This window comes from Neophocaena asiaeorientalis, unplaced genomic scaffold (assembly GCF_003031525.2).
Source record: "Neophocaena asiaeorientalis asiaeorientalis breed wild unplaced genomic scaffold, Neophocaena_asiaeorientalis_V1.1 scaffold26, whole genome shotgun sequence".
Classification (NCBI taxonomy): domain Eukaryota; kingdom Metazoa; phylum Chordata; class Mammalia; order Artiodactyla; family Phocoenidae; genus Neophocaena; species Neophocaena asiaeorientalis.
The window spans coordinates 3,308,444-3,335,533 of record NW_020173108.1 but is presented as its reverse complement, the minus strand read 5'-3'; the positions used below and the strand labels follow the sequence as shown (position 1 = coordinate 3,335,533).

General features: G+C 36.5%; 1 protein-coding gene across 1 annotated transcript in view; it reads left to right on the top strand.

Moving 5' to 3' along the window:
* Positions 1-27,090, top strand: part of AP3S1 (adaptor related protein complex 3 subunit sigma 1) — a 73,434-nt gene that overhangs the window by 4,617 nt on the left and 41,727 nt on the right. Inside the window, exons 2-3 of the mRNA XM_024743403.1 lie at positions 22,990-23,081; positions 26,436-26,547. Of these exons, the coding sequence (XP_024599171.1) occupies positions 22,990-23,081; positions 26,436-26,547 (204 nt within the window). The remainder of the gene's footprint in view (positions 1-22,989; positions 23,082-26,435; positions 26,548-27,090) is intronic.

Genomic DNA, 27,090 nt, shown 5'->3' with positions numbered 1-27,090 from the left:
TATTTATTACCTACTGTATACCAAAAGGATTTTTTTTTTTTTTTTTTTGCGGTACGCGGGCCTCTCACTGCTGTGGCCCCTCCCGTTACGGAGCACAGGCTCCGGACGCGCAGGCTCAGCAGCCATGGCTCCCAGGCCCAGCCGCTCCGCGGCATGTGGGATCCTCCCGGACCTGGGCACAAACCCGCATCCCCTGCATTGGCAGGCGAACTCTCAACCACTGCGCCACCAGGGAAGCCCCACCAGATATATTTTTACATAGCCATCAAGCAAGCAAAAAAAAAAGCTCTTGGGTTATGATTCTCATGCTATTAATGCACCATGGCATATCCTTTGGTGAATATCTGTAATAAAATAAAAGTGTTTTTTAATATTAATTATCTTAGTTGTGTCTACACATATAAAAAATTGTGTATGTATAAGCATACACACAAAGTGCAACAAGAAAGTTTTCAAGCTCTTACATACACGAGTTGTCTCAATATTCTTATAAACTATGTCTGATTATTAAGTTGTTTGTCAACCAAATGCAAGCCCTAGAAGGAACTCTCAGATTGTTCTTTCCTTTTTTTTTTTGAATGTATTTACATAAAAAATATAAAGTGTAAGTATGTATAACTTTTTTTCTTTTTAAAAAATCTTTAAGAAAGATGCATTGGTGTTTACTGATGTCTTTTTTTGGCAGCTATTAAGGCAACGTGACATGGGATACTTAAACTTATTTTTATGATGGAGACGTAGTTGTCAACAGTTCTAAGTATTAATTAAGGTATTAACACATATTAAATTTGACTTTTGTTAACAAGATAATTCAAAATGATTTGATTTCCTTCCATATGCGTTAGGATGCTTTTGGCTAGTAAGTTGGGTTTTATGTAACCTGACTCAAATTTGCTTAAAAAGAACTTTGTTAGGATACAGAATAGGAAGTGCAGACTAGTAGACAAACTACAAAATTATTTGATTCAGCAAATCAATGACTTCATCATAGATCCAGTTTCTTTCTCTTTCTCTGCCCTCCTCTTCACAAAATTGATGTCCAAAGACTGATTTCCTCCTTGAAATCAGTTGTAATCAATAAAATGCACAAGGAGAGAGTGATCTGTTCCTGTAATCCTGGGCTGTGTGTTTCCCTTCAGCCTGATTAGTTCTACCCAAGACCAGTAACAGCTTATACGGATGGGGATCCATCCACCCTTGCAGCTGAGGAGGGTGGAAACATGAAGAAAATTGGTATTCTGTTGGAAAGGTGGAAGAGAAGAGTGGATGTGGGTAGGCAAAGAAGTGTCCACTATTCTCTCTTCATTAGCTCACGTTATTTCTTTTGAATAGGTAGTTTTTTCCTCTGTAATTTTAGATTGCTTCTGAGGATGTTACTATCAGGAATGGTTCTTGATAATACGTGGTTCTGAACATGTGCCACAAAAGATCTTACTTAGTTCAAGGTATTCCTTGCACCAATGGATCATTGAAAAGTTCAAATATAATCACAATTTTTCTGGGTAGTATGCTTGAAAACTTGCTTTAAAAAATTAAGTTTAATAAACCTGTTGAAAATTGTATTGAAAGGAAGAAATAAAATGTTCACGATTACAGTGATTTTTTTATTGGTTTGGGGGAAAAGGTTATAAATAGGACAGTGTTATAGTTCATTCCTCTGCCTTTCAGGACTGAGAAAGGTCTTGTATAATGTGGCTGTATTATGTTTCTTTGGTAAAGTTGATTGTTCAATTATTTATTGTTTTAATTTTTAAATAAGTTTCTTTATTGTGATTACATGGAAAATATTTAAGTATTAAGTTAACTGGGGGACTTCTATGGCAGTGCAGTGGTTAAGACTCCGCGCTGCCAATGCAGGGGGCACAGGTTCGATCCCTGGTTGGAGAACTAAGATCCCGCATGCCACATGGCGTGGCCAAAAAAACAAAAGATCACTAGGGACATCCTTGATTTCACCACCCATTGATAACTATTGATAGTGTATTTCTTGTTTATTTTTTCTTAAATATTTTCTGTCAGAATATTCCGATGAAGAGTATATACCTTTTAGACATTACTAACACAAAGAATGCATTGAAGCTGTTGTTGGATTTATGGAACACTTGTGGCTTTAAGATAACCAAATATCTGGTTAATGTCTGGCTGTTCTATTGTTAAATGTTTAAAAATACAATAGTGTATGTTAATTGCACTTTAATAATTTGCATGTATTTTTTTCTCTGTGTATATCTTTTTTTTTCCCCACATAGTTTAACTTCTGTAAGTAACCTGAGTGTATCAGGGCCCTTCCCTTTTTTGATCCCAAAGGGCAATATTTGCTAATTTTTGTTATAAAGTCAAAGAATTCATTCTTTAACACTTGGAGTTGTCTTTGTGCTTTTTGGGTTATGGATTTCTTCACTGCTGCTGCTAAGCCAAGGTGATTCTGAGTTGTAGACCACCTAGAGGAGCCAGTCCCCTTCTAGTTTCTTGTTGTGTAAAACTCTCAAATTAGGATAAATTACACATTCAGCCTTATGAGCCTTCCTCTTACCAAATCCTTTGAACTGCAATATAGATAAACAACTTTATTTACTGAAGGATCAGGCAACGCTCAAGAATACTGCAGTGTAGGAGGAGTAAAGGCCGGTATACTAGCCATCAGGTGTTAAGTTCTTAAGTCTCCAAGGGGAGGCACATATGGACCTAGTCCTTTGAAAGTAGGAGTGGCCTTTTTGGATACTATCTGACCTGTCCATTGCACTCTCTATGCTCTCTTCCTCTGCCCATATTCCTTCAACAGATATCTATTTGTTGTTTGTATGCCCCTGTTCTAAGCACTGCTAATATTGTAATGAGTAAGACTCATGTCCTTCCTGCCCTATGAGTTTACATTCTAGTGATAGGAAATAGGCAATAAACAAATTATGTAACAACTGTGATTAGCCTATAAAAAAAATGAAACAGTGTAGGGGGATAGAGAATGATGGAGGAGAGGCTATCTTAAATAAAATCATCAAGGAAAGCCTCTTTAAAAACCTGACATTTGAGAAGAGAACTGAATGAGGTGAGGGAGTGTTTGAGAACAGCTGAGGAAAGAATGTTTCAGGCAGAAAGAGGTTCAGGATCCCTCACATGGGTCTGAAATTTGTGTTGAGGAATAGCAAGAAGGCAAGTTGAGTGATCACAGGGAGGAGTGGCAAGAGATGAAGTCAGAGAGAAAGACAGGGACAGATCATGCCCATATGCCAAATCACACAGTCTCTTCGAATCTTTCAGTCTGATGACATCATCCCTAACATGCTCTCCACAAGAAGTGGTATTTCTCCTTGAATCCTACTTGTATTTTGCACAATTGAACAATGCCTCTGGCCTCTGCAGGAGAGTCAGTGATGCTCAGTAATGAGACTCTGCTCAATTATTTTCTTCTCTACCTGGTTTGGAGAGGTAGGAGAGCTAACACAGTGAATGAAGGTAAAAGTGAGTGCTCAATTCTGTGCAACCTCTATACTAATGAGACCAGTGGTCAAGCTGGTTTCGTTTCCTAAGTAACCTGTGAAGTAATACAACTCAAGAAAAAAAGTATTTATTTTTCCCAGACACCTCACAGCCTTGATTATAGATGAGCAAAGTTTATGTGAAGCCACTAAACCACCTCTAATATTGTGCGAAGCATCTACATCTTTCCTGCCTTGCTTCGAGCCTTGTAATTCAAAAATCAGTAGCTGTCAGTCATTGTTCCCTTTGTTACCCAGAAGGAGAGGGCTCTTTATCTGTGTGTCAGACCCACTGAATTGTTTTGATTACTATGTGCTGTCTAATTAAGTGGGGAAGATTGCTAGTGTATCCCACCACACATATATTCTTCCATTTCCTGTCATCAATATATCTTAGTGTGATTGTTACAAAATAATTTTTTATGGTGCTAAAATATATGTAATGTGAAATTTACCATTTTAGGTAGTATATATAGCTCTGTGGCATTAAGTAAATTCTCAGTGTTGTGTAACCATCACTAACCCTCCATCTTTAGAACTTTTTCATCTTCCCCACTTGAAACTTTGTACACTGTTAAACACTTAACTCCCCATTCTCCCCTTCTCCCAGACACTGGTAACCACCATTCTCCTTTCTGTCTCAATGAATTTGACTACTCCAGGAATCTCATGAAAGAGGAATTATACAATGTTTGTCCTTTTATGACTGGCTTATTTCACTTAGTATGATGTCTTCAAAATTTAACTATGTTGTCGAATGTGTCAAAAGTTTAACTATGTTGTCGAATGTGTCAAAATTTCATTCCTTTTTAAGGCTGAATAATATTCCATTGCATATATGTATGTGCCACACATTGTTTATCCATTTATCTGTTAGGGGATCCTTGGGTTGCTTCCACTTTCTGGCTATTGTGAATAATGCTGCTATGAACACGGGTCATAGGATACATTTCTCTACTGACTAGTAACATTGAGCATCTTCTCATGTGTTTACTGATCATTTGTATAGCTTCTTTGGAGAAATGTCTGTTTAAGTACTTTGCCCACTTTATAATCTGGCTGTTTGATTTTTTTGTTGTTGAGCTGTTCTTTATACATTCTGGATATCAATCCCTTATCAGATATATGATTTGCAAATATTTTCTCCCAATCAGTGGTTTGCTTTTTCACCCAAGGAATGGTATCCTTTTTCAAAGGATAGTGTCCTTTGATGCACAAAAGGTTTTAATTTTGGTGAGGTCCAACTTACCTTTTTTTTTTTTTCTCCTGTGCTTTTGGTGTTATATCCAGAAAATAATTTTTTAATGACCACATAATAGTTTGTTGTATAGTGTATCATAATTTATTTAACTAGACTTCTACTGTGGACTTTTATTTTGAAAAATGTTTTTTTAAATGAAGATTGAATAAGAAAATACTTATAAAACCTGATGCATAATAAAGACTCAATACTTTACCTAAATAAATAATAACTTTGATTACTACTTTTATTATTATTACTTTTATTAAGTACTTTGCCCACTTTATAATCTGGCTGTTTGATTTTTTTGTTGTTGAGCTGTTCTTTATACATTCTGGATATCAATCCCTTATCAGATATATGATTTGCAAATATTTTCTCCCAATCAGTGGTTTGCTTTTTCACCCAAGGAATGGTATCCTTTTTCAAAGGATAGTGTCCTTTGATGCACAAAAGGTTTTAATTTTGGTGAGGTCCAACTTACCTTTTTTTTTTTTCTCCTGTGCTTTTGGTGTTATATCCAGAAAATAATTTTTTAATGACCACATAATAGTTTGTTGTATAGTGTATCATAATTTATTTAACTAGACTTCTACTGTGGACTTTTATTTTGAAAAATGTTTTTTTAAATGAAGATTGAATAAGAAAATACTTATAAAACCTGATGCATAATAAAGACTCAATACTTTACCTAAATAAATAATAACTTTGATTACTACTTTTATTATTATTACTTTTATTATTACTACTTCTTTCTAATTCCTATCCTTAGTTGGAAAATTATATAACTTAGGGACTGTAGAACATTCCAGAGCTTGTTCTCAGATACTCTATTTCCTCAAAATGAATTGTAGACCTTGTTTTGGAATGAACTTCCTTCTTATTACAAAATACAAAGTCCTTCAGGATTCTTCCAGAGAAGAGTTTCATTGAGAGATGTTTTAAGGAGAAAGCTAAAAAACTTGCCCAGCTTTTTTTTTTTAATTTTAAAGAATTACCTAACATTTAAAAAAAACTTTAAGATATAATTTATAATTCACATACTATAAAATTCACCCATTGAAAGTGTACAATTCAATGATTTTGTTTTTGGTAATCATGGTTGTGCAACTATCACCATAATCTAAGTTTAGAACATTTTCATCAAACCAAATGAAACCTCATACCCATTAATAGTCACTCCCCAATCTGTACTCCCCCCAGCCCCTGGCAACCACTTATTTATTTTCTGTGTCTTTAGATTTGCCTATTCTAGACATTTCATATAAATGAAATCATGAAATATGTAGTCTTTTGTGGTTGGCTTCTTTTCACTGAGCATGATGCTTTCAAGATTCCCTCATGTCACAGCACATATCAGTACTGCGTTCTTCTTTATGGCCAAGTAATATTCCATTGTATAGATATACCACATTTGTTTATCCCTTTATCAGTTGATGGATGTTTGAGTTGTTTCTACTTTTTGGCTACTATGAATAGTGCTGCTGTGAACATTCATGTACAAATTTTTCTGTGAACATATATTTTCACATCTTTTGGGTGTGTATCTAGGAATGGAATTGCTAGGTCATACAGTAACTTTGTTTATTAATTGTTTAAAGAACTACCAGACTGTTCTCCAGACTGTCTATTCCATTTTACATTCCCATCAGCAATGTATGAAGGTTCTAATTTCTCCATATCCTCATTAACTCTTTTTTTAAAAAAATATTTGTTTATTTATTTTGTTGTGCCAGGTCTTTATTGCAGCAGGTGGACTCCTTAGCTGCAGTTTACCGGCTCCTTAGTTGTGGCTTGCCAGCTCCTTAGTTGCAGCTCATGGGCTCCTTAGTTGCAGCATGTGAACTCTTAGTTGCAGCATGCGTGTGGGATCTAGTTCCCTGACCAAGGATTGAACCCAGGCCCCCTGCATTGGGAGCATGGAGTCTTCACCACTGCACCACCAGGGAAGTCCCTAATTAACTCTTGTTATTTTATTATATGTCTTTTTGATTCTAGCCATGCAGGTGAATGTCAAATGGTATCTCATTGTGATTTTGGTTTGTATTTTCCTAATGACACTGACAGTGAGCATCTTTTCATGTGCTTATTGACTGTTTGCATATCTTTGGAGAGAAGTCTTTTCAAATCCTTAGCTCATTTTTAAGTTGGGTTATATGTCTTTTTGTTATCGAGTTTGTAAGAGTTCTTCATATACTCTGGATGCAAGTACCTTACAGATGTATGATTTGTAAATATTTCTTCCTGTTTTGTTGTTTTCACTTTCCTGCTGATATCATTTGCAGTGCAAAGGTTTTTAATTTTGATGTCGTCCAATTTATGTATTTTTTCCTTTGCCTGTGTTTTTTTGCACATCTAAGAAAGATTTGTCGAATCCAAGGTCATATAGGTTAGTACCTATAATTCCTTCCAAGAGTTTTGTAGTTTTCTTACACTTAGGTCTGTGATCCTTTTTGAGTAAGTTTTGTGCAGGGTGTGAGCTAGGGATTAATGTTATTTTTATGCATGTGGCTATTCAGTTTTCCTAGTACCATTTGTGGAAAAGACTATTCTTTTCCCATTGAATTGTCTAGATACCTTACTCCAACTTTCCTCCCCAAATTTTACTTTGTTTTTGAGTTTTCAGACCTTTCAGCTTCCACCACTGTTCAGGCTTTCTCTTTAAATATTTCAGACTCTCGGTCTATCACCTTCTCAGCTGTTTGTTATTTAAATTAAATAATAAGGTTTTTGCCACTGAAAGTGGGAAACATTTTAGTGTGGTAGATGTTAATTTTAGAGTGTTAATAATAGCTGTCATTTATTGAGTGCTTTCTTTCTTGTGCTAAGTATTTTTAACACAGTTTTATACATTGTGGGGGAAAATGCCAGAGAGTTCAAAGCAATTTAATGAAATATCTGGGCAAGTGTTAATATAATTTCTGTTGCAGGTGCCCTCTTCCCTGCTTGTTGTTTGGGATTTAAGGGTAGCCCCATGATGACTGTTCTTTATACACTCAGGCTAAAGTGAAGCCTACTCACATATATCAAATCTTCAGCCAGACTTCCTACTTGGGAGAGGTCTGGCAAAAAAACCACTGAATTTTCTTTGCTGGGGCCTTCTCTTCTTCATGATTCCTAAATGTTGGAGTGCTCTGAGGCTTAGTTTTCAAACTTCTCTTCCTTTTAGGAAAAACAGTCCTCTTCCTTTTGCAAAATTAACTAATTATTATTCCTCATATATGCTGCTTGCTTGCTTGATTCCATGCTTTGGCCCAAACTTTTCCTTCTGCCTTCAATATCATGTAACTTCACATTCCCTCTTCTCTGCATTTCTGAATTCTATCTGTTCTTTAAGGCCGTTCCTAGATATCTGTCACTTTTCTTTGAAAATAATCTTACTGCTGAAAATCATTTGTTCCCCTTCTTATAGTATATTATTTGTGCTGTTCTTATGTCAGGGATTGCCCCCTTTTATTATAAAGACATCTATTTCTTTTTTGAAATATAAAAAAGGCAAGATAAAGAACATGAAATAAAAATATTAAGTAGTTATATTTATTTTATTTCTTGCTTTAAGCTCTTTGGGAAAAGAAACTTTCTCTTTCATCTTGGTAATTCTTGATATTCCAACATTCAGTGGAGTGAATGAATGCATTTTTTTTTCTTTTATTGGCTGTATTGGGTCTTCGTTGCTGCTTGCGGGCTTTCTCTAGTTGCGGCAAATGGGGGCTACTCTTCATTGCGGTGCGCAGGCTTCTCATTGTGGTGGCTTCTTTTGTTGTGGAGCACAGGCTCTAGGTGCGCAGGCTTCAGTAGTTGTGGCACACGGGCTCTAGGCACGCAGGCTTTAGTAGTTGTGGCTCACGGACTTAGTTGCTCCGCGGCATGTGGGATCTTCCCAGACCAGGGCTCGAACTTATGTCCCTGCATTGGCAGGTGGATTCTTAACCACTACGCCACCAGGGAAGCCCGAATGAATGCATTTTATTTTATTTTTTTTTATTTTTTTTTTATTTTATTTTATTTTTTTTTTTTTGCGGTGCGCAGGCTTCTCATTGTGGTGGCTTCTTTTGTTGTGGAGCACAGGCTCTAGGTGCGCAGGCTTCAGTAGTTGTGGCACACGGGCTCTAGGCACGCAGGCTTTAGTAGTTGTGGCTCACGGACTTAGTTGCTCCGCGGCATGTGGGATCTTCCCAGACCAGGGCTCGAACTTATGGCATTTTAGAAAAAATTTCTTCGTGTTTGGGAGGGAGGGAAGAGAATAATGACATATTTACTGTTTGATTAGAGGAAAGTTTGGGTTTTAAAGTTGCCTTTTATGATATATGTGTAGGAACAAGGAAGAAACATAGGAAAAGATAAGGTTTAGTGGGATACTGAAGTTTTAAAATTTAATTTTCAGCATGCATTAAGAAGTATTTAAAATAATAATAATTCTTGATATTCCAACATTCAGTGGAGTGAATGAATGCATTTTTTTTTCTTTTATTGGCTGTATTGGGTCTTCGTTGCTGCTTGCGGGCTTTCTCTAGTTGCGGCAAATGGGGGCTACTCTTCATTGCGGTGCGCAGGCTTCTCATTGTGGTGGCTTCTTTTGTTGTGGAGCACAGGCTCTAGGTGCGCAGGCTTCAGTAGTTGTGGCACACGGGCTCTAGGCACGCAGGCTTTAGTAGTTGTGGCTCACGGACTTAGTTGCTCCGCGGCATGTGGGATCTTCCCAGACCAGGGCTCGAACTTATGTCCCTGCATTGGCAGGTGGATTCTTAACCACTACGCCACCAGGGAAGCCCGAATGAATGCATTTTAGAAAAAATTTCTTCGTGTTTGGGAGGGAGGGAAGAGAATAATGACATATTTACTGTTTGATTAGAGGAAAGTTTGGGTTTTAAAGTTGCCTTTTATGATATATGTGTAGGAACAAGGAAGAAACATAGGAAAAGATAAGGTTTAGTGGGATACTGAAGTTTTAAAATTTAATTTTCAGCATGCATTAAGAAGTATTTAAAATAATAAAAGTTGTTGCCTTTATGTAACTCTAGTTGTCTTTAGAATGATGTAATCTGGGAGTTGTGACTGACTGAAATATATGTTTGTTATGAAACATAGTGTTAGGAAATCTGATCAGCCTGAGGCAAGCTCCAGGCTTCTTTATGAAAGCTGTTAAATTAAATTGATTTTTAAAGAAAGGGAAGTTGTCTTATGTAAGCAGAGACTTAATTTGTTTAATCTTAGCTTAGACTAGTTATTTGATTAAAATTTCAAGACTTCTTACCAGTATTGATTTTCTTAGTTGAGTATTGGTTGGTATTTTAAGAAAGATGATTCCAAGTAACAGTCTTGAAGTTCATATGAGAAATTCTTTTCACTGTTAAAATAGTGAAACATAATTAAGGTTCAGCATATTTAACCTGTTATTTGTTTATAAACAATAATATAATGCAAAAAGATAACTTTCCTTAAAATAAAACTTCTCTAAGACCTTTACACTATCATTAGAATTCTAACAAGGCCTGGAGGCAGATTTTCTAAAGTAAGTAGGTGTTAATCCATACTTATTATGTGCCAGCTGTTTTTTTTTTTTTTTTTTTTTTTTTTTTTTTTGTCGGAGGGGTTGCCAGAGAGTTCAAAGCAATTTAATGAAATATCTGGGCAAGTGTTAATATAATTTCTGTTGCAGGTGCCCTCTTCCCTGCTTGTTGTTTGGGATTTAAGGGTAGCCCCATGATGACTGTTCTTTATACACTCAGGCTAAAGTGAAGCCTACTCACATATATCAAATCTTCAGCCAGACTTCCTACTTGGGAGAGGTCTGGCAAAAAAACCACTGAATTTTCTTTGCTGGGGCCTTCTCTTCTTCATGATTCCTAAATGTTGGAGTGCTCTGAGGCTTAGTTTTCAAACTTCTCTTCCTTTTAGGAAAAACAGTCCTCTTCCTTTTGCAAAATTAACTAATTATTATTCCTCATATATGCTGCTTGCTTTCTTGATTCCATGCTTTGGCCCAAACTTTTCCTTCTGCCTTCAATATCATGTAACTTCACATTCCCTCTTCTCTGCATTTCTGAATTCTATCTGTTCTTTAAGGCCGTTCCTAGATATCTGTCACTTTTCTTTGAAAATAATCTTACTGCTGAAAATCATTTGTTCCCCTTCTTATAGTATATTATTTGTGCTGTTCTTATGTCAGGGATTGCCCCCTTTTATTATAAAGACATCTATTTCTTTTTTGAAATATAAAAAAGGCAAGATAAAGAACATGAAATAAAAATATTAAGTAGTTATATTTATTTTATTTCTTGCTTTAAGCTCTTTGGGAAAAGAAACTTTCTCTTTCATCTTGGTAATTCTTGATATTCCAACATTCAGTGGAGTGAATGAATGCATTTTTTTTTCTTTTATTGGCTGTATTGGGTCTTCGTTGCTGCTTGCGGGCTTTCTCTAGTTGCGGCAAATGGGGGCTACTCTTCATTGCGGTGCGCAGGCTTCTCATTGTGGTGGCTTCTTTTGTTGTGGAGCACAGGCTCTAGGTGCGCAGGCTTCAGTAGTTGTGGCACACGGGCTCTAGGCACGCAGGCTTTAGTAGTTGTGGCTCACGGACTTAGTTGCTCCGCGGCATGTGGGATCTTCCCAGACCAGGGCTCGAACTTATGTCCCTGCATTGGCAGGTGGATTCTTAACCACTACGCCACCAGGGAAGCCCGAATGAATGCATTTTAGAAAAAATTTCTTCGTGTTTGGGAGGGAGGGAAGAGAATAATGACATATTTACTGTTTGATTAGAGGAAAGTTTGGGTTTTAAAGTTGCCTTTTATGATATATGTGTAGGAACAAGGAAGAAACATAGGAAAAGATAAGGTTTAGTGGGATACTGAAGTTTTAAAATTTAATTTTCAGCATGCATTAAGAAGTATTTAAAATAATAAAAGTTGTTGCCTTTATGTAACTCTAGTTGTCTTTAGAATGATGTAATCTGGGAGTTGTGACTGACTGAAATATATGTTTGTTATGAAACATAGTGTTAGGAAATCTGATCAGCCTGAGGCAAGCTCCAGGCTTCTTTATGAAAGCTGTTAAATTAAATTGATTTTTAAAGAAAGGGAAGTTGTCTTATGTAAGCAGAGACTTAATTTGTTTAATCTTAGCTTAGACTAGTTATTTGATTAAAATTTCAAGACTTCTTACCAGTATTGATTTTCTTAGTTGAGTATTGGTTGGTATTTTAAGAAAGATGATTCCAAGTAACAGTCTTGAAGTTCATATGAGAAATTCTTTTCACTGTTAAAATAGTGAAACATAATTAAGGTTCAGCATATTTAACCTGTTATTTGTTTATAAACAATAATATAATGCAAAAAGATAACTTTCCTTAAAATAAAACTTCTCTAAGACCTTTACACTATCATTAGAATTCTAACAAGGCCTGGAGGCAGATTTTCTAAAGTAAGTAGGTGTTAATCCATACTTATTATGTGCCAGCTGTTTTTTTTTTTTTTTCAGTAAGCAGGCCTCTCACTGTCGTGGCCTCTCCCGTTGCAGAGCACAGGCTCCGGACGCACAGGCTCAGCGGCCATGGCTCACGGGCCCAGCCGCTCCGCGGCATGTGGTATCTTCCCAGACCGGGGCACGAACCCGCGTCCCCTGCATCGGCAGGCGGACTCTCAACCACTGCGCCACCAGGGAAGCCCCAGCTGTTGTTTTTTTGGTTTTTGTTTTTGTTTTTTTTTTTTTTTTGCGATACGCGGGCCTCTCACTGTTGTGGCCTTTCCCGTTGTGGAGCATAGGCTCCGGATGCGCAGGCTCAGCAGCCATGGCCCACGGGCCCAGCCGCCCCGCGACATGTGGGATCCTCCCGGACCGGGGCATGAACCTGCGTCCCGTGCATCGGCAGGCGTACTCTCAACCACTGCGCCACCAGGGAAGCCCCAGCTGTTGTTTTTAAGAGCTTTATATATATTAACTCAATCTTCACAACAACTCTGTGAGGTAGATACTATTATTCTTGCTACAAATGAGGAAAACTCAGGCACAGAGAGGTTAAGTAACTTGCTCAAAGTCACCCAGTTAATATAGACCATATTCAGGAATAAACCCCGATAGTCTGGTTGCAGAATCCATACTCTCCTCCCTCCCTTTTTTATTTTTAGCTTGCTTATCAAAGTTATACATTAGCATAGGTTAAAGAATATAATAGTTCTATAAGGTTTATAATGAAAAAACAACATGGTCTCATTTCCCCCTTCCCACAGGTACGTACTTATATTTGATAATTCAGTGATTATTACATGTCTCTAAATAACATGCTTGTTTTGTTGCCTGATTTTTCACTTGTGGGCGTGATCTGTTGACTTCTGCTATTGAAAATGATTATTTAGCTCCTTTTCCACCCCTCCCACCCAGCTTCTGTATCCTACCAGTCCTTTCATAGTTACTTCATAATTTTGATTAGATCAGTATTTGGTGTTTATATTAATTTCTTGTGTAAACATCCTCAGCTGAACCATGTTGTAAACTGTGCTTAGTTTTTCCTTTCCTGACATTTCATTTTCCTTGCAGATACAGTCGCCTTTTCCTTTGATCAAGTTTTTTATTTACTTATCACTAATTCATGTCTTTGCCAGTTGTCTCAGTCATATACATCTTCTATCAGTTTCATGTTCCTGAAGAAATCCCTCCTGGAATCCTTTGACCAAGTCCAATCTGGACCTGTTTTATGGCAGTCATATTAGGATCTTTGTTATCTTAGGTATTCCTTTTGCCTATTCCTGTGTTGGATCCCTTGTTGCTTGATTTTTTTGGTTTATTACCTTACCATGGTGGAGCTTACAGGAGTTTTCCTCCAGTAACTTCTTGAGAAAGGTCATGGGAGGTAGATTATTTTTGAGATCTTGCATGTCTGAAAAGAGTATAACTTTACATTGACTGCCTGTAGAATTCTTGGTTGGAAATAACTTTTCCTCAGAATTTTGGTGGCATTGCTCTATTACCTTTTAGTTTCCAGGATTGTTATCGAAAAGCCTGATGCAATTCTGATTACCTGTTCTTTGTGTATGATCTGGTTTTTTTTTTTTGTATGATCTGTTTTTACTGTCCAGAAAATATGTAGAGTCCTGTTTGTCAGCAATTTCTAAAGTTTCATAGACCCTTGCTATGAGTCTGTTTTCATTAGTTGTGCTGGATCCTTGATGGGCTCTTTAATTCTGGAGGTTCTTGTTTTCTTTCCTTGAAAAATTTCTCAGTTTGCTCTCTTCTCTTTTTGAATCTCCTTTTATTCAGCATTCCTCTGGACTGTTGTTCTACTTTTGTTATCCTTTCTCTTCTATTTTCTGTCTTTCCGCCCTTTGGTCCTATTTTTTGAATGATTTTCTCACTTTATTTTCCATCCTTTACCCCAAATTTTAAAATTTCTCTGTATATTTTTAATTTACGTGAACTCTTTAAAAAATTTTTCTGAATGTTACTGTTTTGTGTTATGCTGTTCCTGTTTCATAGTTGGATTATCTTTTCTTATCTCTCTGGTATTAATGATATATACTTAAAATTTTTCTTCTTCCTACTTGGTTTGTTTCCTCTCAGTTGCTCTTCTCCCCTACTTTTGTCCTTAGCTTTTATGTTCGAGCTGTCTTTTGATGTCCACTAATCTTTGGTTGACTTCTGTGTAAAGATAGGATACTGAAAACTAATTGGAAACGCTGAATCCATGAGTAGAGGTTATCTATATGAGCTTTACTTGAGACAGTGTGGCTAGGCAGTTTAGCTAGGGTAACAATTGCTGTAGCAACAATCTCCCCAGTCTTAGTGCCTTAACACAATAAAAGTTTATTTCTCACTCACATATAGTATTGGTGTTTCTGATCAGCTAGAACCTTCTTTGTGGGCATTTATTTGTCATTCTTGAGATGATGTTAATGGAACTTCTGCATCTAGTTAACATGGAAGATTGTGCAGGAATTTTTATGAGTGAGGCTTAGATGGTGCATTGTTTTCTTTAATTTATTTTATTTATTTATTTTTGGCTGCATTGGGTCTTCCTTGCTGCATGCGGGCTTTCTCTAGTTGCAGCGAGCAGGGGCTACTCTTTGTTGCGGTGCGCAGGCTTCTCATTGCAGTGGCTTCTCTTGTTGCAGGGCACAGGCTCTAGGCATGCGGACTTCAGTAGTTGTGGCATGTGGGCTCAGTAGTTGTGGCTCGCGGGCTCTAGAGCACAGGCCCAGTAGTTGTGGCACACAGGCTTAGTTCCTCCGCAGCATGTGGGATCTTCCCAGACCAGGGCTTCAACCTGTGTCCCCTGCATTGGCAGGCGGATTCTTAACCACTGCACCATCAGGGAAGCCCCTAGATGGTCTATTTTTTAAAAAAAAAATTTATATTTTTAAAATTAAAAGAAGTTTTTTTTGACGTATAGTTGATTTACAGTGTTGTGCCAGTCTCTGCTGTACAGCGAAGTGACACAGTTAAACACATGTAGACATTCTTTTTCTTACATTCTTTTCCATTATGGTTTATCACAGGATATTGAATATAGTTCCCTGTGTTATACAGTAGGAGCTTGTTTATCCATCCTATATATAGAAGTTTATCTGCTACTAGTAGTATATCTGCTGCTAGTAGTATATCTACTAATCCCAAACTCCCAGTACTTCTCTCCACCACCCACCTCCCCCTTGGCAACCACAGGTCTGTTCTCTATGTCTGTGAAACTATTTCTGATTTGTAGATAGGTTCATTTGTGCCATACTTTAGATTCCACATATAAGTGATATCATATGGTGATATCATTTGTCTTTCTCTTTCTGACTTCACTTAGTATGATAATCTCTATTTGCGTCCATGTTGCTACAAATCGCATTATTTCGTTCTATTTATGGCTGAGTATTTTTCCATTGTGTATATGTACCACATCTTCTTTAGCCATTCATTTGTCTATGGACATTTAGGTTGTCTCCATGTTTGGGCTATTGTGAATAGTGCTGCTATAAACATACGGGTGCATGTATCTGTTTGAGTTATAGTTTTGTCCGGGTATATGTCCAGGAGTGGGATTGTTGGATCATATGGTAATTCTATTTTTAGTTTACTGAGGAACCGTCATACTGTTCTCCATAGTGGCTGCACCAGCTTATCAAAACATTGGTACCAACACTGTAGGAGGGTTCCTCTTTCTCCACACCCTCTCTAGCATTTGTTATTTGTAGACTTTTTAGTGATGGCCATTCTGACTGGTGTGAGGTGGTACTTCACTATAGTTTTGATTTGCATTTAAAGAAGACATACAGATGACCAGTAGGTACATGGACAGTGTATTTTTAACAACTGGCTCACCTGGGAGGAAAGAACTCTATTTTGTAGTATTGGCTACATGATGTAAGTACTCCATTATGGTCAGTTTCATGCTACCAGCGTGATGTAGTGACATCATGTGACTGAATGCAGAAATGGGAAGAGATAACGCACTGTTGTTTTCAGTTGGGCCAGCTCTGGTATACCACTGCAACTGCCTACCACATCACGTTGTCCAAAACTGAGTTGTATGGCTCCCTTAAATTCAAGGGAGGGTGGAAAATATTCTTGAATTGTGTGCTTGGGAAGTAGAGTTTGGTGAACAGATAACAGTTTCTGCCGAAGTTGGAACCTCCAACGTCATTGACTTTAGATCTAGGTACAGTTCCTGGAGAAGTTTGTTCCAGGCTTTAGCCTGGAGGCTGACGAAGGCCTAACTGTAGGAATTCTGGGAACTGATTGAAGAAAAGGACTAGGGATTTCAACATCTGGCTTGTTGACATTTTCTTAACCCACCCTGTTTTCAGTATGGCCTGGTATTCACTTATACTGCTGCTCTAACAAATGACCACAAACTCAGTGACTTAAAAACAACACAAATTTGCAGGCATACCTCATTTTATTGCACTTTGCTTTATTGCACTTTACAGATACTGTATTTTTTACAGATTGAAGATTTGTGGCAGCCCTGCCTCAAGCCAAGTCTGTTGGCGCCATTTTTTCTAACAGCATTTGCTCACTTGTGCCTCTATGTCATATTTTGGTAATTCTCGCAATATTTCAAAAGTTTTCATTATTATTATCTTTGTGATAGTGATCTGTGATAGTGATCATTGATGTTACTGTTGTAATTGTTTTGGAATGCCACGAACCACACACATAAGAGAGCGAAACAAATGTGTGTGTTCTGACTGCTCCACTCACCAGCCAATCCCCTATCTCTCTCCCACTTCTTGGGCCTCCCTGTTCCCTGAGACACAGTTAATAATCTGACAGTGGCCTCTAAGTTCAAGTGAAAGGAGGAGTTGCATGTCTCTCACTTTAAATCAAAAGCAAGATATGATTAAGCTTAGTGAGGAAGGCATGTTGAAAGCTAAGGTAGGCTGAAAGCTTAGCCTCTTGCACCAGTTAGCCAAGCTGTGAATGCAAAGGAAAAGTTCTTGAAGGAAATTAAAAGTGCTACTGCAGTGAGCACACGGATGATAAGAAAGTGAAACAGCCTTATTGCTGATGTGAAGAAAGTTTAGTGGTCTGAATAAAAGGTCAAACCAGCCATAACGTTCCCTTAAGCCAAAGCCTAATCCAGAGCAAGGCGCTAACTCTTCAACTCTATATGAAGGCTGAGAGAGGTGAAGATGCTACAGAAGAAAAGTTTGAAGCTAGCAGAGGTTTAAGGAAAGAAGCCGTCTCCATAACATGAAAGTGCAAGGTGAAGCAGCAAGTGCTGATGTAGAAACTACACTGAGTTATCCCGAAGATCTAACTAAAATAATGAACGAAGGTGACTGTACTAAACAACAGATTTTCAGTGTAGACAAAAGAGCCTTCTGTTGGAAGAAGATGCCATCTAGGACGCGCCTGGCTTCAACAATTCAAAGGATAGGCTGACACTTTTGTTGGGGACCAATGTAGCTGGTGACTTTGTTGAAGCCAGTGCTCATTTACCATTCCAAAAATCCTAGGGCCCTTAAGAGTTATGCTAATGTTATGCTAAAATTGTGCTACTCTCCTTGTGTTCTATAAATGGAACAACAAAGCCAGATGACAGCACATCTATTTACAACATGGTCTACTGAATTTATTTTAAGCCCACTGTTAAGACCTACAGTTCAGAAAAAAAAGATTCCCTTCAAAATATTACTGCTCATTGACAGTGCAGCTGGTTACCCAAGAGCTGTGATGGAGATGTACAGTGAGATTCATGTTATTTTCATGCTTGCTAATACAGTGTCCATTCTGCAGCCTACAGATCAAGGAGTCATTTTGACTTTCAGCTCTTCTTCTTTAAGAAATACATTTTGTAAGGCTATAGCTGCCATAGATGGTGATTCCTCTGATGGATCTGAGCAAAGTCAGTTGAAAGCCTTCTGGGAAGGACTCACCATTCTAGATGCCAGTAAGAACATTATGATTCATTAGAAGAGATCATAATATCAACATTCACAGGAGTTTGGAAGAAGTTGATTCCAGCCTTCATGGATGACTTGCAGGGGAGGGATTCAAGACTTCAGTGGAGGAAGTAACTGTAGCTGTGGTGGAAATAGCAAGAGAACTAGAATTAGAAGCAGAACCTGATGTGACTGAATTGCTACAGTCTCATGATAAAAAACTTGAGTGGATGAGGAGTTGCTTCTTAAGGATGAGCAAAGAAGTGATTTCTTGAGATAGAATATACTCCTGGTGAGGATTCTGTAAAGATTGTTGTTATGACATCAAAGGACTTAGAATAATTCATAAACTTAGTTGATAAAGTATTTGCAGGGTTTGAGAGGACTGACTCCAATTTTGAAAGAAGTTCTTCTGTGGGTGAAATGCTATCAAACAGCATTGCATGATTCCTTCTTTATGAAAGGAAGAGTCCATCAGCGAGGCAGACTTTACTGTTGTCATATTCTAAGAAATTGGCACAGTCACCCCAGCCTTTAGCAGCCACCACCCTGAGGAGTCAGCAGCCACTGAGGCAAGACCCTCCACCAGCAAAAAGATTATAATTCATGGAAAGCTCAGATGATAGTTAGCAGTTTTTAACAATAAAATATTTTTAAATTAAGGTATGTACATTTTTTTAGACGTAATGCTGTTGCACACTTAGTAGACTACTGTATAGCTTAAACATAACATATACTCGCTGGGAAACCAAAATATTCATGTGACTCCCTTTATCATAATATTTGCTTTATTATGGTCTAGAACCAAACCTTCAATATCTCCAAGGTTTGCCTTTATATACATCACATTTTATTTTCTTTACCCATCCATGGACACCGTTGGACACTTAGGTTGTTCCCATATATTGGCTATTGTGTGTAATGTCCTAATGAACATGAGAGTGTTTTTATCTTTTCAAGTTAGTATTTTCATTTTCTTCAGATAAAAACTTGGAAGTGGAATTGCGGGGTCATGTGGTAGTACTATTTTTAATTTTTTGAGGAACGTCCATACTGGTTTTCATAGCAGCTGCACCAATTTACATTCCCACCAACGTACACAAGGGTCCCATTTTCTCCACCTCCTCGCCAATACTCATTATTTTTAGCATCTTTATAATAACCATTCTAATAGGTGTGAAGTGATACTTCATTGTGGTTTTAATTTGCATTTCCCTGATGATTAGTGGTGTTGAGCATCTTTTCATGTACCTTTTGGCCATCTGTATGTCTTCCTTGGAAAAATCTCTATTTAGATTTTCTGTCCTAATTTTTTAAATTGGATTGCTTCTGTATTTTTGCTACTGAGTTGTATAAGTTCTTTATATATTTTGGATATTAACCTCTTATCAGGTATATAATTTGCAGATATTTTCTTCCATTCAGCAGGTTACTTATTTGTTGATGGTTTTCTTTGCTATACAGAAACTTTTTAGTTTGATGTATTCCAGGTCTTACATTTTGCCAAGTCATTTTTCTATTGGGATGTTTATCTTTTTCTTACTAGCATTTAAGTGTTCTTTATGTATGCTAGCAACTATTCCTTTGTAAGTTTTTATGTATTGCAGATATGCTTGTCATGTTTGTAGCTCTCTTAATTCTTTTTTCTGGTGTCATTTGAGCATTAAAAGTGCTTACTGGGCTTCCCTGGTGGCACAGTGGTTAAGAATCCTCCTGCCAATGCAGGGGACATGGGTTTGAGCCCTGGTCCAGGAAGATCCCACATGCAGTGGAGCAACTGAAGCCTGCACGCCTAGAGCCCATGCTCCACAACAAGAGAAGCCACTGCAGTGAGAAGCCCATATACCGCAACAAAGAGTAGCCCACACTTGCTGCAACTAGAGAAAAATCCACACGCAGCAACAAAGACCCAACGCAGCCAAAAATAAAATAAATAAATAAATTTAAAAAGTTAAAAAAAAAGTGCTTACTTTTGATGTGATCAATTTTGCCAACCTTTTCCTTTATGGTTATCGTTATTTGTGTCTTATTTGAAAGTCCAACACTATTACAATGTTATAAAGATATTCTTCTGTATTATATTTTAAAATTTTTGTAGCTTCACCATTGACATTTATTTTTAATCAATCTGGGATTGATTTTTGAGTATGTGAGAGCTAGAAGTTCATTGTATTAGAACAAAAAGAAAAATTTTTATCCTGGCACCATTTATGGAAATGCCCTTCCATCCTTGCTAATCTGCAGTGAGTATTCTGTTTTAAATTAAATAACTATATTTATATGTGGGTGTGTTTCTGGTTCCATCAGTCAATTTCCCTATTTCTGCACCAATATCTTGCCTTAATTACTGTGGCTTTACAATAATTCTTAATCTGGTCAGCAGGTCCTCTTATATTCCACTTGAGAGTGTCTTGTTATTCTAGTCCTCTGATTTCATATGTAAGTCATGAGAGGAGTCACATTTGGAGTCATACTGGTTTTCAAGTTCTCCCCCTACACCCTTGTTGGGATTTTGATTAGAATTGCCTTAAGTCTTTGGAGCATTTTGGGGAGATTGAGCATCTTTATAATATTGAATCATTCAATCTATAGGCATTGTACATTGTTTTATTTACTTAGGTATTCTTTAATTTTTTCAGTAAAGTTTTACATTTTCTCTTGCATTTTTTTTGTTGTTTCCTTTATTCCTAGGCACTGCATGGTTTTTGATGTTATCTTTTTAAAATTATATTTTACAACTCATACTTGCAGAAGGTTAGAATGGCAGTAGAATTATATATAATGTCTTTCTTTGTGTTCTGATTAAAACCTTTTACTAATTACAACACTTCTGTGTAAATTATGCTAGATTTTCTATGTGGAAAATCTTTTCATCTGTGACTGACAGTTTTGTTTCTTCCTTTGAAATTTGTTAATCATTTCCATGATTTTCTTTATAGTTTTATTTTTATCACCCCCAAATTTCTGTCACTACGTAAAATTTAGTTTTGCCTGTTTTTGAATTTTATACTAATGGAATGATTACATATCATTCTGGTACTTACTTTTTTCCCCTGCTGTAGAGTGAATTGTGTACCCCCCAGATCCACATGTTGAAGCCCTAACCCTCAATTTGATGGTGTTTGGGATTGGAACTTTGGGAGATAATTAGGTTTAGATGAGATTATGAGGGTGGGGCCCTCATGATGTGATTAGTGCCCTTACCAGAGAACCTGTTCTTGCTGTTTTTCCCCATAAGGACATGTAAGGACACAGTGAGAAGGTGGTCCAGCCAAGAAGAGATCACTCACCAGAACCCAACTATGCTGGTACCTCAGTCTTGAACCTTTAGCCTCCAGAATTGTGCAAAAATAAATTTCTGTTAGTTAAACCATCAGTCTATGGTATTTTTTTAATGGCAACTTGAGCTGTGGTAACTCCTTTTTTCCACATTAAACTTTTGAGAATCATTCATATTGATGGGTATAATATACTGATTTAATTTTTACTGCTTATAGGATTCTATTTTATAAGCATACCACAGGGACTTCCCTGTTGGCACGGTGGTTAAGAATCCACCTGCTAATGCAGGGGACATGGGTTCGAGCCCTGGTCTGGGAAGATTCCACATATCGTGGAGCAACTAAGCCCGTGCACCACAACTACTGAGCCTGCGCTCTAGAGCCCACGAGCCACAACTATGGAAGCCCACATGCCTAGAGCCCATGCTCCACAACAAGAGAAGCCACCACAATAAGAAGCCCATGCACCGCAATGCTCGCCGCAACTAGAGAAAGCCCGCACACAGCAACGAAGACCCAATGCAGCCAAAAATTAATTAATTTTAAAAAAGCATACCATAATTTATATGTCGTTGGTGGACATTTGGGTTGTTTTCAGCTTTTTGTTGTTGTTATGGTACTTTTATGAACATTCTTCTTTGTGCTTCTTTGTATACAGGTTAAGAATTTATTATATATATGTAGTTGGCCAATTTTCTATTGTTTTTGACCTTCAAAAACAACGGTTTCATATGGATTATCATTGTACCTAGGAGTGAGTGCTGGATTGTAAAACTTTTTGCCCAAGTGGTTATACCACTTACCTTCCCACTGGTAGGATGAGTTTCTTTGACTCCACATCTTTGTCAACATTTGATAGTGTCATAATTTTACATTTTTGCTAATATGGTACATGTGGAGTTATCTCATTGTTACTTTAACTTGTGTTTCACTTCATTACTAATGAGGTTTACCATCCTTTTATTTGTTTATGGACCATCATATTTTCTTTCCTGTGAAATTCCTGTTCATGATTTTCTATTTTCCAGTTTTCTATTGCAGTGTTTGAGAAGCTGACTCTTTTTTACTGGGATATGAATTGCTTGGTGAATTTAATAAATACTAGTGAATCAATTCTTGGTTTTAGGCAGCGCTTATATATAAATGAGTAAGATGGATAGACTCTTACTTCAATTTGCATTTAGTTAAACTTACTTAATTGGAAGCTCCAAACTTCTGTACTTTCTTCCATTAAAATATAGATTAGCTATGTGAATTATTTATAACTTCATCTCTTTATTTCAGTTTACTCATTTGTAAAACAATGGGCTTTGACTAGTTAATATCTAGTGTCCCTTTTACTAGTGTCTATAATTCATGTGTCTGATATTTTTCTTGTTGGTTTCTGAAGCTGAGAAATAAGTTTTAGTGAAGTGGTAAACTATAAACTGCTGATTTTTTGTTTTGTTTTTAATTTTAAAATGTTGGGTTTTGTTTCTTTTAAGGTATGATAGGTTAGTTCTCCAAGGACTGCACTCTTAGATGAATTTCCCAGACAGATACTACTACCTTTTATTTTTTTAATTCTTATAATGCTGTTAAACCTAGAAATTAGATCCTAACATATATGAATTATTCTTTCTCAGAGTGAAGATACACAACAGCAAATCATCAGGGAGACATTCCATTTGGTATCTAAGAGAGATGAAAATGTTTGTAATTTCCTAGAAGGAGGATTGTAAGTAAAGCATTTAATGGACATTTCTAATCTTTGACTATATGAGTAAAATATATACTGTTTAATCGTTTTATCTTAAAATTTCCTAATTTGATTAATTGGATTGGGGGAATTAATTGCCATTTATGTTAACTATAAATCTAACTTAAATAATTTTTTGAAGGTATTTAATCTTTTTCTTTTAAAAATTTATAAAGGTATTTTATATAAAGGTAATATATTCATATGGCAAAAATTCAAACATTACATGGAAGTATAAAATGTAGACCAAGTCTTCCTCCTCCAGCTTTAGTCCTTCTTCCCAGTTTCTTGTGTATCCTTCTAGAAAATTAATTTTGCACTAACATATAAAAGTATAACCTTAAAAATTTTTACTTACGGGATCACACATGTATGCTGATTTTCGTGTTGCTTGTTTGCACTTATACTTTGAAAAACTCTGCATATAAACCCATCTAAAGCAAACTCATTCTTTTTAATGACTACAGAGTACTCCTTAGGGTGAATGGACCTGTTTTCATAAGAATTTAGATAACACCCTTTATTTTATATTATGATCAATTCTGACGTCTGCTTTTCAAATATATATGTGTGTCTAGATAGACAGATTCGAATTCATCTAAGACTTCTCTATTTTTAAAATGAATAAATAAAAATTGCTTATGATTAGTTTGCCAACTATTGTAAATAGTTTTAAATTAATGGGTTTCATGAAAATAATTTGTTCTCAAATAGTTTCATAAACATTCCTTCCCATATTTATATGTTTAATTTCTTAACAAGATATTTCCTCAGTGACAATTCAAAAACTAAACTTTAGCTGAACCTCATTATGAATAATCAGAGATTAGTCTGAGAAACGTACACTTTTCTGTATTTTTAAGGTGTATGATGCATATTATGAAAAACAGTTTTCATAATACAGAATTCATTCTTACCTGACTATAAATTACTTTTTATGATGTAGAAAGTTTACTTGCGTTTCTTGAAAGGTTATATCATGCTGCTCTTAAATTTGCAAATACACACCTATGATTTGTAAATTTTGCTGTTAACGCGAGGCCTCCAATTTAATAGTTGAGACAGATGTACTTGCTTTCTGTTTTTGTATTTTAATTGTACTTTACTTATCTCTCTTAAACTGTAGTTGAGTTGTGTTTGCCATTACCATCGTTTCCCTTTATCTCAGCTCCTTAATCTTCTAACCTCACAGGAAATTAATCACCCAGCACAGTGCTAGAAATTGATTGGTCTAACCAGGGCACTGTTTGAACTAAGAAGTATGACTTGAGTTTGTAATTATTCTTTTCCAACCTTACAAAAAGTAGAAAGCAAATATTGCATCAGAGATGAGGCTACACATCTGGTTTAGTCCTAGTTTTGTTACTAACAAGCTGGTTTTCTTGGTTAGGTCACTTAAATTCTTTGTACCTCAGTTTTCTCTTCTTATGTTAAATAAGATATTTGGACTAAGGATTTCTAAAATTCTGTAGCTTTTATGTTGTGTATTGCATTCTATACAAGAATTTGAATCAGTATTGTACTATAGTGTAAAGATGAAATTATAACATAAACGTGTACTTATATTAATATTTTGTTTTCTTTTAATAACTTTAATTGCCTTTTTTTTTTTTTTTTTTTTTTTTTGCGGTATGTGGGCCTCTCACTGTTGCGGCCTCTCCTGTTGTGGAGCACAGGCTCCAGACTGCGCAGGCTCAGCGGCCATGGCTCACGGGCCTAGCCGCTCCGCGGCATGTGGGATCTTCCCGGACTGGGGCACGAACCCGTGTCCCCTGCATCGGCAGGCAGACTCTCAACCACTGCGCCACCAGGGAAGCCCTGATTGCCATTTTGCAGCTTACAGTTTTCAAAAGTTTGGTCTTCTTTTAAAGCAGATCCAAACAAAAAATTAGATAATCACTAAATTGCAGATTTAGGATGATGTAAAGTCTGCTGTTGCTGCTTTTTGTCCCTTTTAAGGAACAGTTGCAATGATAGTCTATAAATACCACTCAGAGAATCTTTAAAGTGCTTGTACATATTTTTAAATTGCATACCTTTTCTAGATAGTAGGAGTTTTTAATTCTTGTCAAAGATCATTTTCACTTTTGGTATTAGAGGATATAAAGTAATAAAAAATAATGAGTGTATATGTAGAGAAGTTGTTTCTACAAAACTTGTGAATTTAGTATTACTTTTATTGAGTGACAAATAGGGACTTCCCTGGCGGTCCAGTGGTTAAGAGTCCATGCTTCCACGGCCAGGGGCATGGGTTTGATCCCTGATCGGGAACTAAGATCCCGCATGCTGCCCAGCACAGCCAAAAAAAAAAAAAGAAATAGGTGTTATTTTCCTTTGTCTTGTTTGAATGTTCAGTTAGCTCTGATTACACTTAGCCTTGATTTTTTTTATGTTTCGTTAGTGTTAAAGGGTCTTTTGAGAAGGTGAATGAATTGTTGTAAACTTAACTATGGAACAGTGAAACTGTATTTAGAAAAACGAAAGGTGTTTGTAATAATTCCTGAATTATTATTTTTAAAATGCTGAAATTCCAGTCAACATAAATAAAAATATTTGGCAAAAGGATTGAGTATCTCTTAGCTCAGTTTTCTTGCATTTATATTCCAAAACAAAATGTGTTTTTGGAGAAGATCTTGATGGTAAATATGTCCAAAACTTATGAAGAAATGTCACTTTTTTTTCCTAGTTGATAATCAGTGTTAAGCTGTGTAACTTACTGTGACCTATGGAGTTAAATCTAGTAAGCTCTTAAAAATGCCCTATGATCTCATTTCTGCCTACTTCTCTGACCTAATTGCTTACTAATCTTTCATTGATCGCAGGCCTTTTTCTTTCTTGAACACAGATATTTCTTTCTTGATGAAATTGCCTTTTTATTAGTTTACCTTTGCCTGAAATGCTCTTCTCTAAATTTTTTCATGGCACGTTCCTTATCATTAGATCTTAGCTTAAACATCAACTCTTTTAACACCCAATAGGAAGTAGCAAATCCATCAATGTGGCATCATCCTCTTTTGATTCTCTGAGTAGTCCCTTCCACTCTGATAATATTTTCTTTGTTTGTTTATTGCTCCTTACCCACTCTCAGTACCTGGCACATAGTAAGTACTCAGTAAATAATTGAATGAATGAATGAACTAATATTAAGCATCGGCATCTTTTACTTGACTTCTCTGAAGAAAACAACCATCTAGTTCACTTGAATGCTGTGTCATTAAATGTTACCTTTCTTTTTATAGAAGGTTTTAAACAAATTGTCAGTTTTCTTGAACTAATGAAAATGTTTTTTATTTTGTAGCTATAACATTCCAATTGTTTTGTTTTGTCATTTAGATTAATTGGAGGATCTGACAACAAACTGATTTATAGACATTATGCAACATTATATTTTGTCTTCTGTGTGGATTCTTCAGAAAGTGAACTTGGCATTTTAGATCTAATTCAAGTAAGTTAACACTTGCCTCTTTCTGTCTTAAACAACAATTTTGGCATTTCAATTTTTTTAAACTTCTGTGTTCTAAATTTTCTAAAATGATGTTTTGTTTGGTAAGAAATAAGTGTTCCATAGTAGATGTTGGGTGGATAAAAGAGGGATGAGGGATGTAGCACAGATTCATTTAATCTAATTAAGACTAACTGCAACTAATTTCCTCATGCCCTTTTTTCCTGTTCATGTAAGTCACCACAAGAACCCCAACACTCATAGGTCTTTTACCATATGTATCCAGATCTAACCCCCAAACCCACCTCTTTCTATCTCCTGAAAATCTTTCATAATGGCCCTGGAACTCAAGGTCAGTCATCAGCAAATTTCTCCTTATCTTCAATCTCTTCTGTTAATATCTTCACCTTTTTGCTGTAGGTTAAATCTGGCTTCCCCGATGAAACTACCTGCCACCCTCTCAAGTAGCAGCAGTTTTCTCTTTCACTTTCTTCATACCATTGAGGCTGGAGGGTGTTCTCTTTGCTTCTCTTTACATTTTCCAGA